Raw genomic sequence first — 16,820 nt, forward strand, 5'->3', positions numbered from 1 at the left:
GAGTGAATGTACTTCCTAAGCTTTCAGTTTGTCTTTCACTCTCCGCAGTTCTGTTTGAAAGTTTTTTCATGATTCCTGCTTAGTGAATTCTGACTGAAGTTCTGCTTTCATGCTTTCTAGTTTCTTAGAGAACTGTTCTGAGCTCTTCTTTTGCTTTTCTTAATTCCATAATGAAATAGTGTTTCAACTCTTATGTTTCTTCATATATGCTTAGATTCTTGAAGAGTCTTCATAATGAGCTTCCTGTAGTTTTTCTCTGATAGTCCCTCTACCTCTGTAATTTCTTAGAGTCTCTTTATTTCTATAGGCTATGGCTAGCTATTAAGTTTAGTATTTTTCTGTGTATTCATTTAGTGTGCTGGTTATTGCTGGCCAGCAGGTGGTGCTATTGTTGTGATCTCTAGGCTTCTCTTTATATATTTCCCTTGGTGGAGGGGGTGGGGGCTGGGTTTGGGCTTTCTTATGTTTGCAAATGCTCCTTTTTTTTTTTTTTTTTTTTTTTTTTGTATTCTTGCCTGAAATACAGAAGGCTAAAACCTGAGTCCAAGATTAAAAGGTTGTAAATTCCCTTCTCTCTTCCTAGTGCTGTGTGCTCCCTCCACTGCTTGATGTATGTAGAGGCAAAAATGGTGCCATGCTGGGCAGCCCAGAGCACTAAATTCTTGTATTTGGCTTTCGATGCCATTTCTCACCCCAAGAGCACATGGGAGCCCCCACCTGAAGCTGTGGATGTCTCAGTTGTAGCTGGTGGATGCTGTTAAGGTCTATGGTTGTAGTTATTCATTTTATTTTTTGGGGGGGTACTGATCTGTGCCCTGGTACTTCATGGCCATCTCTCCTGGAAGTCCTCAGTTGTGCTATTATTATAATATAGCTAAGGTCACAAAGTTGACATTGAACATTTGATCATATCCCATGGGGTACATCAGCCAGAAGCTACTTCTAATCCTTTTCTCAAACTAGAATCTTTAAAAAATTTTTTATTTGTAAGATGGAACTATTACAAGACCATAGGATAAAAGGGGTACATTTCTACACAACGCCCACCCCCAGAACTCCATATCCAATCTCCTCCCTTGATAGCTTTCTCTCTTCTTTATCCCTCTGGGAGTATGGACTTAGGATCATTCTTTTTGGGTATTAAAAATGAGACAAAGGGGAGATGAGGAGGTATCATAGTGATTATTCAAAATGCTTTTTTAATGCCTTAAGCTCTAAGGTCTCATGTTTAGTTTCTAATGCTGCCATAAGCCAGAACTGGGCATTGCCTTAGGAGGGAAAAAAGAGAGAGAGAAACATACTATAGTTTATTTTATATTCAAATTACAAATTTACAGTATATTCAAAAGAGAGTAAAATAAGACATATAGATATATATATGTAAGAATAGAAAATAATAGTCAGAAAGTTAAAGTGGAATATAATTCTAGTACTAACTAGACATCGAAGTATATTTAATCCAGAATTACAGAGCAGATGTGACCACAGCAGCATTATTCACATGGATTCTGAATGACAATCAGGAGGTATTCCTTATCTGCAAAGAAATATGGACAAAATTAATCCACTATAAATTAAAGTTAAGGGAGCACAGGAAATCCTTCAGTAGATAAAGACAATGCCTTACCATGTATGGGAACTTTGATTCAATTCCTGGCACCACATGGCATTACATAACAGCACCAAGGATGTTGGAGTACTCCTTTTGGTATGTCTTCTACCTCCTTTTCTCCTTTGCCCCCTCCCCCACTTAAAAAATATGGACCAGGACTGGCAAAATAACTCACTTGGATAGTGTGTTGCTTTAGTGTGTAGATTCCAGCCCAGCCCCTACTACACTGAAGAAAGTTTCAGTGCTGTGGTCTTTTTTACTTCTCCATCTCTCTCTCTCTCTCTTTATCTCTATCTCTCTCTCTCTCTTTGCTGTCTCTATCTAAAAATGTGAACAGAAGACTGGGCTGATGAAATGGCTCAATGCTATCACATATGCATAAAGTCCTGGGTTCTTTCCCTAGCACTGCATAAAAAAATTAAATTAAAAAAATGTTTCAGCTAATCAGCTTTTCTCTTCTAAATATCACTTAGACCAGGGGTAGGGAACATTTTTTTCTTTCAAAGGCCATCTGGATACTTATGACATTATTCATGGGCCATACAAAATCATCAACATAAAAATTTGTAGTTACTATGAAAAAAGATCCTACATTTATTGAATTTTGAGTCACACTTGTTGTTGCCTTGGTAGAGCCAGATCAAATGATTATATGGCCCTTGGGGCAGACATTTCCTACCCCTGACTTAGTCTAGTAGTTTCCTGTCTTGACTACTTGCCCAACTTTCAAAAGTACCTTTTACCTGCTAGGACCCAGCCCCAAAATCTGGGGTAGAGTTCCAGGTATAAGTTTTTTTCTTTAGCATTTAAAAAAAAATCATTTGTAAAATAGAAAATATCGACAAAACATAGAATAAGAGGGGTGAAATTCTACACATTTCCCACCACCAGAGTTCCATATCCCATCCCCTCTGTTGGAAGCTTTCCTATTCTTCATCTCTCTGGGAGCAAGGACCCAGCCAGGATCATAATGGGGTGCAGAAGGTGGGAGGTCTGGTTTCTTTAATTGCTTCTCAGATGGGCATGGGCATTGACAGGTTGATCCATATGCTCAGCCTGTCCCTATCAGATATTTCTTTCTTTCTTTCTTTTTGTACATATCTTCTAATGTGAAACAAGACTGAATTCAGGTGTAGAAAAAACATTTAGTTTGTAATTCTGAATTTACAGATGTATTGTTAAGGCACTTATTTGTACACTAGATTTAGGAGCAAATGCCGTTTTATTTTTTCTAACATCTGCTAACATTGTGGATGCAATTCCTTTAAGGAAAGAAGTATTTCGGTGGCTGGTGTCTTTGCTAGACCTGGGGATGTACTCTTCCCTAGGGAGGGAGTACAACCTTATAGGTCTTTACCCACCCTTACTATATCTTTGTGGACAGAAAGTTTGTTTTAATTAAGTTCATCTAAAACAAGATTTGTATCTCCTATAATTTTTGGATTACTGTTGACACATGCAAGTAGGAAACATCCAACTTCTTCAAAGGTCAAATTGCTAATTTCACAAAATTTTCATGTTGGAATTTTCAGATTCAAGCTTGTTCACTTCAGAATTGAAGACTAGTGTGTGTCATGTTGCATATTAAAATCTAGAATTTACCTTCTTTGAAGCACAGCTTTTCTGCAGTAAAGTGAAAGGATGCATTACATTTGAGATGAAATACTAAATTACCTGGAGCTACCATGATTTCATGTTTCTTTGATCTGATCCTAAGAAAAGTGAGGTCGTTCTGAGGATCAATATCACGAACAGTACTCCTGGCTTTCATTGTCAGTTGATGAAGAAGGCCTGCATATTGAACTGTTGTTGAGTTGTCTAAGGTTGTTCGGATTGGAATGCCTGTTACAAGATTTAATTTGGGTTATTGCAGTTGTAAGCAAATGGGAAGGTGGCTAGATGGATAAGAGTGTAGAACTTGTGTGAGATCCTAGGTTTGAGTCTCAACACCTAATGCGCCAAAGTGACTTTCTGTTCTCTTTTTTTCATAAACGTAACTCTAACAAATTGTTCAAGTTATCAAAGCAATGTGTGCATTGTTGAAAAAATTTAAATACTGGTACTTCTAAAGAGGAAGAAAAAGTGATGGTTTGATATGACTCATTGATAGCAAGTTCCTTTTGATCATTTTTTTTTGTATTTTTTTTGTATTTTACAGTACAGTTGTGTCAAACTACAAGTTCAACTGTTACTCTTTTCTTTTATTTAAGTGAAAGCATACAAGTGTGTCCTCCTGAGTGATTTTAAAATGTCGCAAATTCTACTACTTTATGGATATATCATATTATAATCAGTCCCTTTATTGCTGGATTGTTTGGTATTGTGTGAATATGAGTGTGTCTTTTGTATGTATGTGCATATATATATATACATAATCAATATATATATATAAATAATGGTATGATGAATGTTTTTGTGTACAAATATGAAAGTTAATTATTTCAATTCTAAAGTTAACATATTATTACACAAAATACATTACATCAAGTTTCCTGTCTACAAGTCAGCTTTAAAATTCATAGTCTGTGGGGGCCAGGTGGTAGCACAGCGGGTTAAGCGCAAAGCCCAAGGGCTGGTTTAAGGATCCCGGTTCGAGTCCCAGGCTCCCCACCTGGAGGGGGTCGCTTCACAGGTAGTGAAGCATATTGCAGGCGTCTATCTTTCTCTCTCCTCTCTATCTTCCCCTCCTCTCTCGATTTCATTCTGTCCTATCCAACGACAGCAATAACAACAATAATAGTAGCAACAATGATAAACAACAAGGGCAACAAAAGTGTGTGTGGGGGGAATCCTCCAGGAGCAGTGGATTCATAGTGCAGGCACCAAGCCCCAGTGATAACACTGGAGGCAAAAAAAAAAAAAAAAAAAATTCATGGTCTGTGACACAGTGCTAGTTTACTTCTCTGAGCCAGAAGTAGATTGGGATATATGGCTGCACATGTGAGAGAGTATATCAAAGGGAACTTTCAAAGACGTCTACTTAACTCTTTATGTAGTATTTAGAAAACTTAAATTTGATATTAGGAAATAAAGCACTAAGGACACCATAGCTTTGCTGGGAATTCCCTGGTTTGCTTTCCTTCTTAGTTTAAGCATTATTAAATGTGGCTACTTGTACACTTTATTGCTGCATTATGTGAGCTTAAACAGAACCTATTAACTTAAGTGGAAAAGATCTGAGTAGATAAATATGAAAGTGTAATTTAGTTCAGCTCGAATCAATGCAGTTAAATTTGGGTCATTCATGCTCAGTGCTTATTATGTAACAGGTGTTATGCTAGGTATTTTACTTATATGGCACCTAATCAGAGCTGTCTCTTGGTTTTCACTCAGACAGTGTAGCTCTAAGCCCTTTAAACAAGATGAGCACTCCCAGAGTGCAACAATATGATAGATCAACTGGGGATTTTTAAACCAGTTTTTCACAAAACTGAGAGCCTCTCTTTTGCCTTTATGACAGACTAATTTATTTTAAGAAAATTTATTTTTTTAACTTAAATTTTATTTAAGAAAAGTTAAAGCAGCTAGAGGGCACTATTTATAGTAGGATCGAGTCAAGAAATAATTTTTTTTATAATACTTGTTAATTTCTACATTATTTTTTTGCTAGCTAACTTTTTTCTGGGAACTCAGTTATTTGTTTCACATGTGATGAAATTTCAGGTGTGTCCCAAAAAACACAAGCAGGAAACTACAACTTAGCAAGGATTCATCCTTTAGGAGCACATTTTTAATGAATCATTTTATACTACAAAGTTTGTATTTCTCAGTGTGAAAACAAGAAATACAACTGGAATAAGTCATTTTAAAAATAGACAAGATTATGAATATGATGCCTAGGATTATTTGGTTAGTCTGTTGATAACCCAAGTCAATAAGTAAAACATTATTAGCCTTTTGGATAATAAGTACATACCATGGAAACTTGAAGTTTTTCATATCAACTATAGACTTGAAAAATCAATCAACAATTATTTATTGAGCTCATGCATGGTACCATGTGAGTTAATTAAAAATAATTTGTTAATCAGTTTTATCTTATGTGAGAATTAACTACTGCTTTCCGGCTTTACAGTATTCTTCTAGTGATATTCCAATTCTGTTTCAGCATGCTTATGTTTGTATTCATTTTTATTAATTTTAATTGCATTATTCTCTATTTGATATTTTAATTGCTTTCCCTTAATACACTTGGGTAATGGTTTAATTTCAGTAATCTTAAGACTAGGTAATTCATATTAATGACTATATAACGTGATTGTTGAATGGATAGTTTGTAATAAACATGACTCATGTGCCCTCCTAAGGGGCTTTTCATCTGTTCTCCATCTCTGAATTTGTAAACAAAGCTACAGAATATAGCAGTATGCATGACATTTTCGCATTTGTATTGAGCATAGGGTAAATTCCTAAAATGGTATTCATACAACATAGAGTATGAACTTGATCTTGTGGAATTTATGGCATTATTTTAAAATAGTACTCTTTATGATCTGAATAAGCTAATACTCTTCAAATATATATTTGCACTTGGGTTGATAGATTATATATACATTTGCCTCCAGGATTATTGTTGGGGCTTGATGCCTGCACTAGGAATCCACTGCTCCTGGAGGCTCCTCCCTCCCCCTTCGTTGCCCTTGTTTTTTTATCGTTGTTTTTGTTATTATTACTGTTGTTACTGATGTCGTTGTTGTTGGATAGGACAGAGAGAAATCGAGAGAGGAGGGGAAGACAGAGGGGGAGAGAAAGACACCTGCAGACCTGCTTCATGGCTTGTGAAGCAACCCCACTTGCAGGTGGGGAGCTAGAGCCGGGGGCTGGAACCATGATACTTGAGCAGGTTCTTGCGCTTTGCACCATGTGCACTTAACCAGCTGTGCTACTGCCGACCCCTTAGATTATACTTTAAAAAAGGAATAAGTTGAATGACTGATAAAATCTACTGAAATTCTAATGTTGGATTGCTAGAAATGTCAGAAATATTTTAAGTTAATAGCCTACAAAAATCACGTTTAAACATATAAAAAATGATGGATATGATTGCTTGGGAAACATACACACAGAGACACACATACACAACATCTAATTAGGGATCAGTGCTAAAATACTGTAAACAGGTGGTTTTATAAGTGGGAAAACACTGTTATCAAAGGATCTACTCTTAATAAAACCCTATACCAAAGGATCTACTCTTAATAAAACCCTATACCTATAGCATTGTGCTAAACTGACATCTACTCTATTGTCAGAAAATGGGTGTCTGTTAATAATGTGAAGCCAAAGAATTCTTTTTTTTTTTTTAATTTTTTATTTTATTTTATTTATTCCCTTTTGTTGCCTTTGTTGTCTTATTGTTGTAGTTGTCATCATTGTTGGATAGGACAGAGAGAAATGGAGAGAGGAGGGGAAGACAGAGAGGAGAGAGAGAGACAGACACCTGCAGACCTGCTTCACCGCCTGTGAAGTGACTCCCCTGCAGGTGGGGAGCCGGGGGCTCGAACCGGGATCCTTATGCCGGTCCTTGTGCTTTGCGCCACCTGCGCTTAACCCGCTGAGCTACAGCCCGACTCCCAAAGCCAAAGAATTCTATCAATATTTAATATGGCATATGATGAGATCTAAATGTATAAACACTGTAGAAAGCCTACCAAACTGCAAATGAAATCTGAAACTATGCTAAAATGATTTGCCTCTGAGTATATGACTAAAGCTGCCAGTAGAAAGCAAAAACAAAATAAATAACACCTTAGTTAAATAATGTATTTTCGGTATTAAATTTCTTGGGATCTCTTAAAGCTGCAGAGTTTCTCTATAATAAATGACCCTTTCATCTAAAATTGAGTATACTGTTGAAAAGGAATCTTCGTACAATCTTGGTCATACAACTTATAAATGCTATTAATAAATATACCGGTAATATATTCAGGATATTATTAATCTGACTATAAAAATAAAGTCCTTATTTATATTTTTGAGAAAAAGGTTAATTTGGCTTTCAGACAAGTGCCCAGAATTCTCTCACAACCTGATCTTAGTAGAAATTAATTGGAGGAAGTTATGGGTATTAAAAATAATATTTTCGGGAGTTGGGTGGTAGCACAGTGAGTTAAGCGCAGGTGGTGTGAAGTGCAAGAACCCAGCATTAAGGATCCTGGTTCGAGCCCCTGGCTCACCACCTGGAGGGGAATCACTTCACAGGTGGTGAAGCAGGTCTGCAGGTGTCTGTCTTTCTCTCCCCCTCTCTATCTTCCTATCTAACAACGATGACATCAATAACAACAATAAAAAAGAACAAGGACAACAAAAAGGAAAATAAAAAAATAATATTTTGTTGCCTTTGGTAAGAAAACCAAAGGAAATTGGGAAACCTCATGAAAATTACTTTAATCTATAAAGAACTATATGCCACCAAGCTAGAGAATCTGGAAGAAATGGAACAATTCCTAGAAACCTATGCACTTCCAAAACTGAACCAAGAAGAACTACAAAATCTAAATGCACCAATCACAGACAAAGAAATTGAAACCGTTATTAAGAATCTCCCCAACAACAAAAGTCCTGGACTAGATGGCTTCACAAACGAATTCTACAAAACTTTCAGGAAACAGTTAATACCCATACTTCTTAAGCTATTCCATAAGATTGAAGAAACAGGAATACTCCCTTCCACCTTCTATGAAGCCAACATCACCCTGATACCAAAAGCTGATAGAGACACAACAAAAAAGGAAAACTACAGACCAATATCTCTGATGAACATAGATGCCAAAATATTAAACAAGATCTTGGCCAACTGGATACAGCAACATATCAAAAAGATTGTTCATCACGACCAAGTGGGATTCATCCCAGGAATGCAAGGCTGGTTCAACATCCGTAAGTCAATCAATGTCATTCACCACATCAATAAAAGCAAAGCCAAAAACTACATGATTATCTCAATAGATGCAGAGAAAGCCTTTGACAAGATCCAACACCCATTCATGCTCAAAACTCTACAAAAAATGGGAATAGATGGGAAATTCCTCAAGATAGTGGAGTCTATATATAGCAAACTGACAGCCAACATCATAGTCAATGGACAGAAGCTGAAAGCATTCCCCCTCAGATCGGGGACTAGACAGGGCTGTCCACTGTCACTGTTACTCTTCAACATAGTATTGGAAGTTCTTGCCATAGCAATCAGGCAAGAGAAAGAATTCAAAGGAATACAGATTGGAAGGGAAGAAGTCAAGCTCTCACTCTTTGCAGATGATATGATAGTATACATAGAAAGATCTAAAGAATCCAGCAGAAAATGACTGGAAGTTGTTAGGCAATATAGCAAGGTATCAGGCTACAAAATCAATGTACAAAAACCAGTGGCATTTCTTTATGCAAACACTAAATCTGAAGAAGACATCCAGTAATCACTCCCATTTACTGTTTCAGCAAAATCAATCAAATACCTAGGAATAAAGTTGACCAAAGAAGTGAAAGACTTGTATGCTGAAAACTATGAGTTGCTACTCAAGGAAATAGAAACTGATACCAAGAAATGGAAAGATATCCCATGCTCATGGATTGGAAGAATAAACATCATCAAAATGAATATTCTCCCCAGAGCCATATACAAATTTAATGCAATACCCATCAAAGTTCCACCAAGCTTCTTTAAGAGAATAGAACAAACACTACAATCATTTATCTGGAACCTGAAAACACCTAGAATTACCAAAACCATCTTGAGGAAAAGAAACAGAAATGGAGGCATCACACGCCCAGACCTTAAACTATATTATAAAGCCATCATCATCAAAACAGCATGGTACTGGAACAAAAATAGGCACACAGACCAGTGGAACAGAATTGAAAGCCCAGAAATAAATCCCCACACCTATGGACATCTAATCTTTGATAAGGGGGCCCAAAGGATTAAATGGAAGGAGGAGGCTCTCTTCAATAAATGGTGCTGGGAAAACTGGGTTGTAACATGCAAAAGAATGAAATTGAACCACTTTATCTCACCAGAAACAAAAATCAACTCCAAATGGATCAAAGACCTAGATGTCAGACCAGAAACATTCAAATACTTAGCAGAAAACATTGGTAAAACAGTTTCCCACCTGTACCTCAAGGACATCTTTGATGAATCAAACCCAACTGCAATGAAGACTAAAGCAGAAACAAACCAATGGGACTACATCAAATTGAAAAGCTTCTGCACATCCAAAGAAACTATTAAACAGAGAGACTCCTCACAGAATGGGAGAAGATCTTCACATGCCAGACATCAGACAAGAAACTAATCACCAAAATATATAAAGAGCTCAGCAAACTTAGCACCAAAAAAGCAAATGACCCCATCCAAAAATGGGCAGAGGATATGAACAAAACATTCACTACAGAGGAGATCCAAAAGGCTAACAAACATATGAAAAACTGCTCTAGGTCACTGATTGTCAGAGAAATGCAAATTAAGACAACACTAAGATACCACCTCACTCCTGTAAGAATGGCATACATCAAAAAGGACAGCAGCAACAAATGCTGGAGAGGTTGTGGGGAGAGAGGAACCCTTTTACATTGCTGGTGGGAATGTAAATTGGTCCAGCCTCTGTGGAGACTAGTCTGGAAAACTCTCAGAAGGCTAGACATGGACCTTCCATATGATCCAGTAATTCCTCTCCTGGGGATATACCCCAAGGACTCCCTGACACCCAACCAAAAAGAGGTGTGTACTCCTATATTCATAGCAGCACAATTCATAATAGCTAAAACCTGGAAGTAACCCAGGTGCCCAACAACAGATGAGTGACTGAGAAAGTTGTGGTATCTATACACAATGGAATACTATGCAGCTAGCAAGAACAATGAACCCACCTTCTCTGACAGAGCTAGAAGAAATTATGTTAAGTGAGCTAAGTCAGAAAGATAAAGATGAGTATGGGATGATCCCATTCATCAGCAGAAGTTGAGTAAGAAGATCTGAAAGGGAAACTAAAAGCAGAACCTGATCAAATTGTAAGTAGGGCACCAAAGTAAAAACCCTGTGGTGAGGGTTAGACATGCAGCTTCCTGGGCCAATGGGCTGTGGGAGTGGGTGCGAGGGGTGGGTCACAGTCTTTTGGTGGTGGGAATGGTGTTTATGTACACTCTAGCAAAATGTAGACATATAAATCAGTAGTTAATATGAGGGGGAAATTCAATTGTATGTCTCAAAGTTTTTCAAAACACAAACTGAAATTTTTAATATATAGGCTGTGTATTTGATATGTGGACTCTCTCAAAAGCCTAGACCAAGTAGATTAGAAGCATCCAATAACACAGCTATATACAAGATACTGGATACTGTACAGCAAACCATAACAAAAGGACTTTTCAAAGTTAGCCCAATTACCAAATAATGTGATGATAACATTAACTGTCGATTGTCTTTTTGAACCCTAAGACAGCAGGAACCTCACATCTCCACTATAGAGTCCCTACTTCCCCCAGTCCTGGAACCCTTGGATAGGGCTCACTTTCCCATATGCCTCTCCCAATCCATACCAAATAATATTGCATCCGCCGATCACAACTTAACCAATGCAACGATTGCCACCTCAACATGCTTCACCTCAGACTGTGTCCAGAGACTTTACGTGTGGAATGACAACCCTTCAGATTCATTACTCGGGTGAGACCTTTCCTTTTATAGTACACTCTAATTTCATCTCAGGTGGTTCACTTTCTAACAAAGTCCCATAACCTAGATATACACCAGTTTCTGTGAGAGAGAGCTTATGTTCACACGTATCGATAAACTACTGCAAAATATATACCTGAAAGCAGAAGTACACTAGAATTTTCAGTGAGTACCTCCCTAACACTTCCTCTCCACTATTCCAAGCTTTGGGTCCATGATTGCTCAACAATTTGTTTGGCTTCGTATGTTAACTCTCTTTTCAATCACCAGGTTCCAGATGCCACCAGGATGCTGGCCAGGCTTCCCTGGATTGAAGACCCCACCAATGTGTCCTGGAGCTCAGCTTCCCCAGAGACACACCCTACTAGGGAAAGAGAGAGGCAGAGTGGGAGTATGGACCGACCAGTCAATGCCCATGTTCAGTGGGGAAGCAGTTACAGAAGCCAGACCTTCTACCTTCTGCAACCCTCAATGACCCTGGGTCCATGCTCCCAGAGAGATAGAGAATGGGAAAGCTATCAGGGGAGGGGGTGGGTTATGGAGACTGGGTGGTGGGAATTGTGTGGAGTTGTACCCCTCCTACCCTATGGTTTTGTTAATTAATCCTTTCTTAAATAAAAAATATTAAAAAAAAGAAAATTACTTTAATGTTGTCACTCAAATAATCACCATATCTTGCCCCTTTAGTCTATATTTATTTTAGTTGGATATGTGTGCCCAAGTGTATAGTGCTTATTATGAAGTGCAGCTATTGCTTTGTTTAATACTTTTAACTATATATTATGAGTAGTTTCCTATGATCATCACTATATCCAAATTTAACAGAGTAATTAATGTTTAACCAAGTAGTATTTCATACTGTAAAATCTTTCCCACTGTTGGGAGAGATTTATTTAGTTATTTGCCTTTTCATTTATTTATTTGTATTATTTATAATAGAAATATGGTGTCTCAGTGACTATCCTCATTATATACTGAATATTTTTTTAACCACTGCTTAGGATAAATCCTAGCTGTGGAATCACAGCTCAGAGTAAAGATATTTTTCAGATAGATGCATATTACCAAGATTATGAAATTTAGACTAAGATTGTCTAGACAATTTTAGTAACATAGTAGGTGAATTTTCTTGGGTGGCACAGATAAATGCATTTGTACTGGGCTGAGTAGTGTATCCCAAATCTCAAATTTACTCCATACCTTAGAAGGTGACTGTAGTTGAAATTAAGGTAATTATAGATGTTAATTAGTTAAGGTAAGGCCACACTAGATTTGGATGGGCCCTACACCAATAACTGAGATTCTTGTAAGAGGAGAACAGAGAGGAGAATGCCTCGTGACAATGGAGCAGAGAATGTAGTCATGTGTCTGTGAGTCAGAACAGCAAGGATTGCTGGAAACTGCCAGAATCTGAGTGAAAGTAAAGGAAGTAAAACCTTCAAAGAAAGTCTGGCCCTGCTGACACAGTGATTTCAACTTCTCAACTCCAGAACTGAAATACACTTCTAATCTTCTAAGCCACTAAGTGGGTTGCAGCAGCCAATGGAAATGAATACAGACCTATATGAAGTTGCACAGACAGGCCATCTGAGGAGAATAGAGTTTATGCACTGAAATGAGTGCAGCTGGGTCTGTTGACTAGTTGACTCTTGACTGTTAGGTTGATCTAAAATCTCACAACTAAATTCAAACTGTGTTATATTTTATTTAGCATTGAGTTAATTTTTGTTTTATGATATTATAAAATGCACATTTTATCTGTACAATCAACTAAAACTTTCCATATTCTTGAAACGATTTAATTATGATTCTATCAAATGTTAGGTATCAGGTACTTAACAATTATTATTTCATGTAACTATTACAACTATCAGTAAAGTAGGTCATTTTTAATTTTGAATGATAAGGGGTTAATGTTCAGGGGTTAATCCCAGTTGGTTGTTTCTTGATAAATACTTATTGATGTGTTTGCTCCAAAATAATGATTGGTTGTGAAATTCTGTTGCCAAGCACAAAGTTGGCAGTGTGCCAAATTCCCGGGTTCCATGTGTTACATAAAACAGCTCTTCTTATTTCAATGGATGCTCTTGGAATAGTAGTACCTCTTGTTTTTTTACAAATGCCACAACTAGCAATGAAAGCAGGAGGAGTCTTGAAGAGCTTACCAGCAGGGCTGACAGAGAACATATGCCAGAGTAAATGCTTTTAAGATTGTTAGTAGGGATTTATGGCTGGAGAGCAAATTTCTGGTAGAAGTCAACAGATTTCATAGGTTGAAATATATTGGTTCTCCTTACATGATAGTCAGAAGGAATATACCATGATTTTTAAATTTAAATTATCAATTTTTAGTCAAATATGGTAAACCAGCAATTTCATTTAAAGTGAAGGCCAAAATTGTTTTACATTTGATGTTAAAATGAAGAAAATATCTCCCACAATGAGATTTTCTTTATCATAATAGTTTTAATGATATTTGTAAAAAATGCTAGAAGAATATTATAGAAGGTTTAAAAATTAGACAGTGTATAGTGTTTCTTAGATATATAGATATTTCTAGACATATCTTACTCCTACTTACATACCTAACTCTGAGCAGAATACTTGGCATGTAATAGATAATGTTTTATAAATAGATGACTTAGCTAAATAGCTAAAATAGAAGAACGGTGCTTTTTATTTCAGATTCTAAGATGTTTGTCTTAAGGTGTGGCAGCACAAACAGGTTCATGAGTGGATTCCACGTATCAGGATAATAGAGTAATTAGATTTACCTTCTGCATTTACAACCATTGTTCCAATGACTCCTTTATGACTCTGAATCCTCTTTAATGTTTCCTCCACCTCTGTCTGGAAGAGACCCAGAAGGCAGTTAACTGAAAAAGATCTTATGGTGACCCCAGTCCTAAAGTAAAGAATACTTAGGGAGACATCTCTCTTTGTCATTTGAGATACTGGAAATATTCTCTTCTCTTTGGAAGACAGCTTTAAAATTTCTCAGGTCCTACATATAAGCCCATATAAGAAAGACCCCTTACAATCAACCATGAAAAATCTCTTGGTCTAAACACTTCTAGAAGCAGAAGTTTACTGCCTCTGAAGCACCACATGTTTATCTCTTCTTGCTGGAAAAAATTCTAATTTTTAAAATGTAGGTACAACCTTTATTTTTTAAATCGTTATTGTGGTTATTATTATTATTTTCATTGCTGTCACTGTTGTTGGATAGGAGAGAGAGAAATTGAGAGAGGAAGGGAAGACAGGGGAAAGGAAATATAGACACTTGCAGACCTGCTTCACCACCTGTGAAGCAACTCCCGTGCAGGTGGGGAGCTGGAGGCTGGAACTGGAATCCTCCACCTGGTCCTTAACCAGCTGCGCTACTGCCCAATCCCCTCAGAAAAAAAAAAATTCTTTATGTTGGACAGAAATCTTCTCTCAAGCATCTTTCACTCAATGATTTTCTGGATATATATATATATATATATATATATATACATATATACATATACATATATATACACATTTTCCCACATTTACACAAGTTTTTTTCAGTATTTACAGAGTCTCCATATTCCTAGTAGTATTCTTTAATAAGAAATATTCTCAAGCTAAGTATTAACCCAATTGTTAGTTTGGGTTACTACAGTCAGGATATTCTGTAAATGAATCCCATAATTCTGGATTCTAGGACTCTTTTGGTTTAACTATGGCCAGGGCTTCAGGGTAAGCTGAATTTTTATCCATAAATATTTTTACTGGAACCTCATTCATAGATTTTAAACTTGTTTTCTTAGTGATTTGTATGCACGGAGTATATAGTATCTCTTTTCTTCCTGTCTACAAATGCTTACATTAAGAGTAATATTTTTTAAACTGTATATTGTTAACTGAGTAATCACTGGATATTCTGAATTCAAGCAGTCTTCTGTAGTCTCTTAGTGAGGGTTTGTGATTTTTTTCCCCTTTCAACATTATGCAGTTGAGCAAGCATTATGTCCTATAGTTGTGTACACTGTATGTACTACAGTCAAGACAGTTTTCTTTGCACCTAATATGGGGAGGAGAAAACTCCTCTTTCTTTTACTATAGCAAGCGTTTCATGAATATGAGGAATTCATGTAATACATACATAACTTTTGCTATTATGAATGTCATCTATACTATTTATCTAAAATGTTCTTTACATTAATTCTAAAGGCTTAAATATTTAAAAGGCAATTGTATATCACTACCAAAAATGGAAATGTGGTATCATTTGTCATAAACAATAATGGCCACAAAACACATACAAGTGAAGAGAGAACATATTGAATTATACCCCCAATGAAAGTTCTGATCCCAGCGTCTGTACTTCAGGTGAAAATCAAAATTACCAAATGTAATGCTAATGACATAATAGTGCCAGATTTTTTATCCAGTATATAAACTAAAGGCTGGGGAAAAAAAAGAAGAAATAAATTTCTCAGGTGTTCACTCTGTTATTTTGTATTTCTGGGGCATCTAATCTGTTGTTTGCATTTCACTTTGAGCAATACTGAGATAAAGCCCAATAGTTATACAGGGGATCAGAACTTTATGACATTTTAACAAATGTCTGAAAGACAATTCCACAGCTCTTTACAACTAGCATTCTAATGAATCCATATATATATATATATATATATATATATATATATATATATATATGTGTGTGTGTGTGTGTGTGTGTGTGTGTATACATATATATATAATGACTTTTTAATTTTATTCTCTCACCCCATTGCCTTAAGCTCTTTCATCCCCTCAATTTCTTTTCATTTTCTTGACTCTTCACCAAAAGCAACTCCCTCTCCCTAACCCCCCCCCCCCCCCAGCCTGTCCTCCTGCCCACAAGTTTTCCTTTTTGGTCCTCCAGACTCTGGGATGGAATGGATCTGGGTCATCCAGGAGCAGGCAGCTAAGGTCCCCACTGGTGGGCGTCCTTGGAGTGGCAGGTTGCAGAGAGAGGGCAGGGACCCCAGAATTACCATGGTGCCAGCGGTGAGTCCTGGGGCTCAGTCCTTAGCCACTGCTGCCCTGGTTGTCAACAACGCTTCCAGCTGTTGCTAAGAGACGGAGGTGGGGTGGGAGGGAGTAACTTCCCGGAAACACTGGGAAGGCGCTTGCGCATTTGTGAGTCTGGCAGAAGCCAGGCATGATTCTTCCGCCCTGGACTGACCCTGTTACTTCTCACAGTGTTAGGCAGAGATGGCGCCCAGGGGACCCAGGTATTTACTTGGGGCACACTCTAGCCTTTAAGGTGATGGCCCTGAAGACAAGAAGGTCCCGGACCAGCTTTGAGCATCTTGGACTGGTTTATTTATTCATGTGTTCCTGGAGGAATGCATTAATGTAATAGCCACTTCCTAATCCAGGAATGGTTTCTTGAACGTTGAATGTCTCCTTTCCAGTATCAGTCTCCTCTGGGCTTGGGAACATTATAGCTGGAGAGACAGAGAAAGCATAACAAAGGTAGCATCTCTAAATATAACACATGCTTTGGAGCAAACATACAGG

The 16,820-nt window shown here is 37.3% G+C and overlaps 1 protein-coding gene across 1 annotated transcript; it reads right to left on the reverse strand.

The window, feature by feature from the left end:
- Nucleotides 1-967: 967 nt before the first annotated feature.
- Nucleotides 968-16,378, reverse strand: DYNLRB2 (dynein light chain roadblock-type 2). Its single transcript, XM_016185361.2, has 4 exons — nucleotides 16,292-16,378; nucleotides 14,057-14,132; nucleotides 3,287-3,454; nucleotides 968-1,537 (listed from the first exon to the last, which is right to left on the reverse strand). The coding sequence occupies exons 1-4, from the start codon at nucleotides 16,292-16,294 to the stop codon at nucleotides 1,494-1,496; spliced, it is 291 nt and encodes a 96-aa protein (XP_016040847.1). The 5' UTR covers nucleotides 16,295-16,378; the 3' UTR covers nucleotides 968-1,493.
- Nucleotides 16,379-16,820: the final 442 nt, after the last annotated feature.

The sequence above is a fragment of the Erinaceus europaeus genome, chromosome 2, assembly GCF_950295315.1.
Source record: "Erinaceus europaeus chromosome 2, mEriEur2.1, whole genome shotgun sequence".
Classification (NCBI taxonomy): domain Eukaryota; kingdom Metazoa; phylum Chordata; class Mammalia; order Eulipotyphla; family Erinaceidae; genus Erinaceus; species Erinaceus europaeus.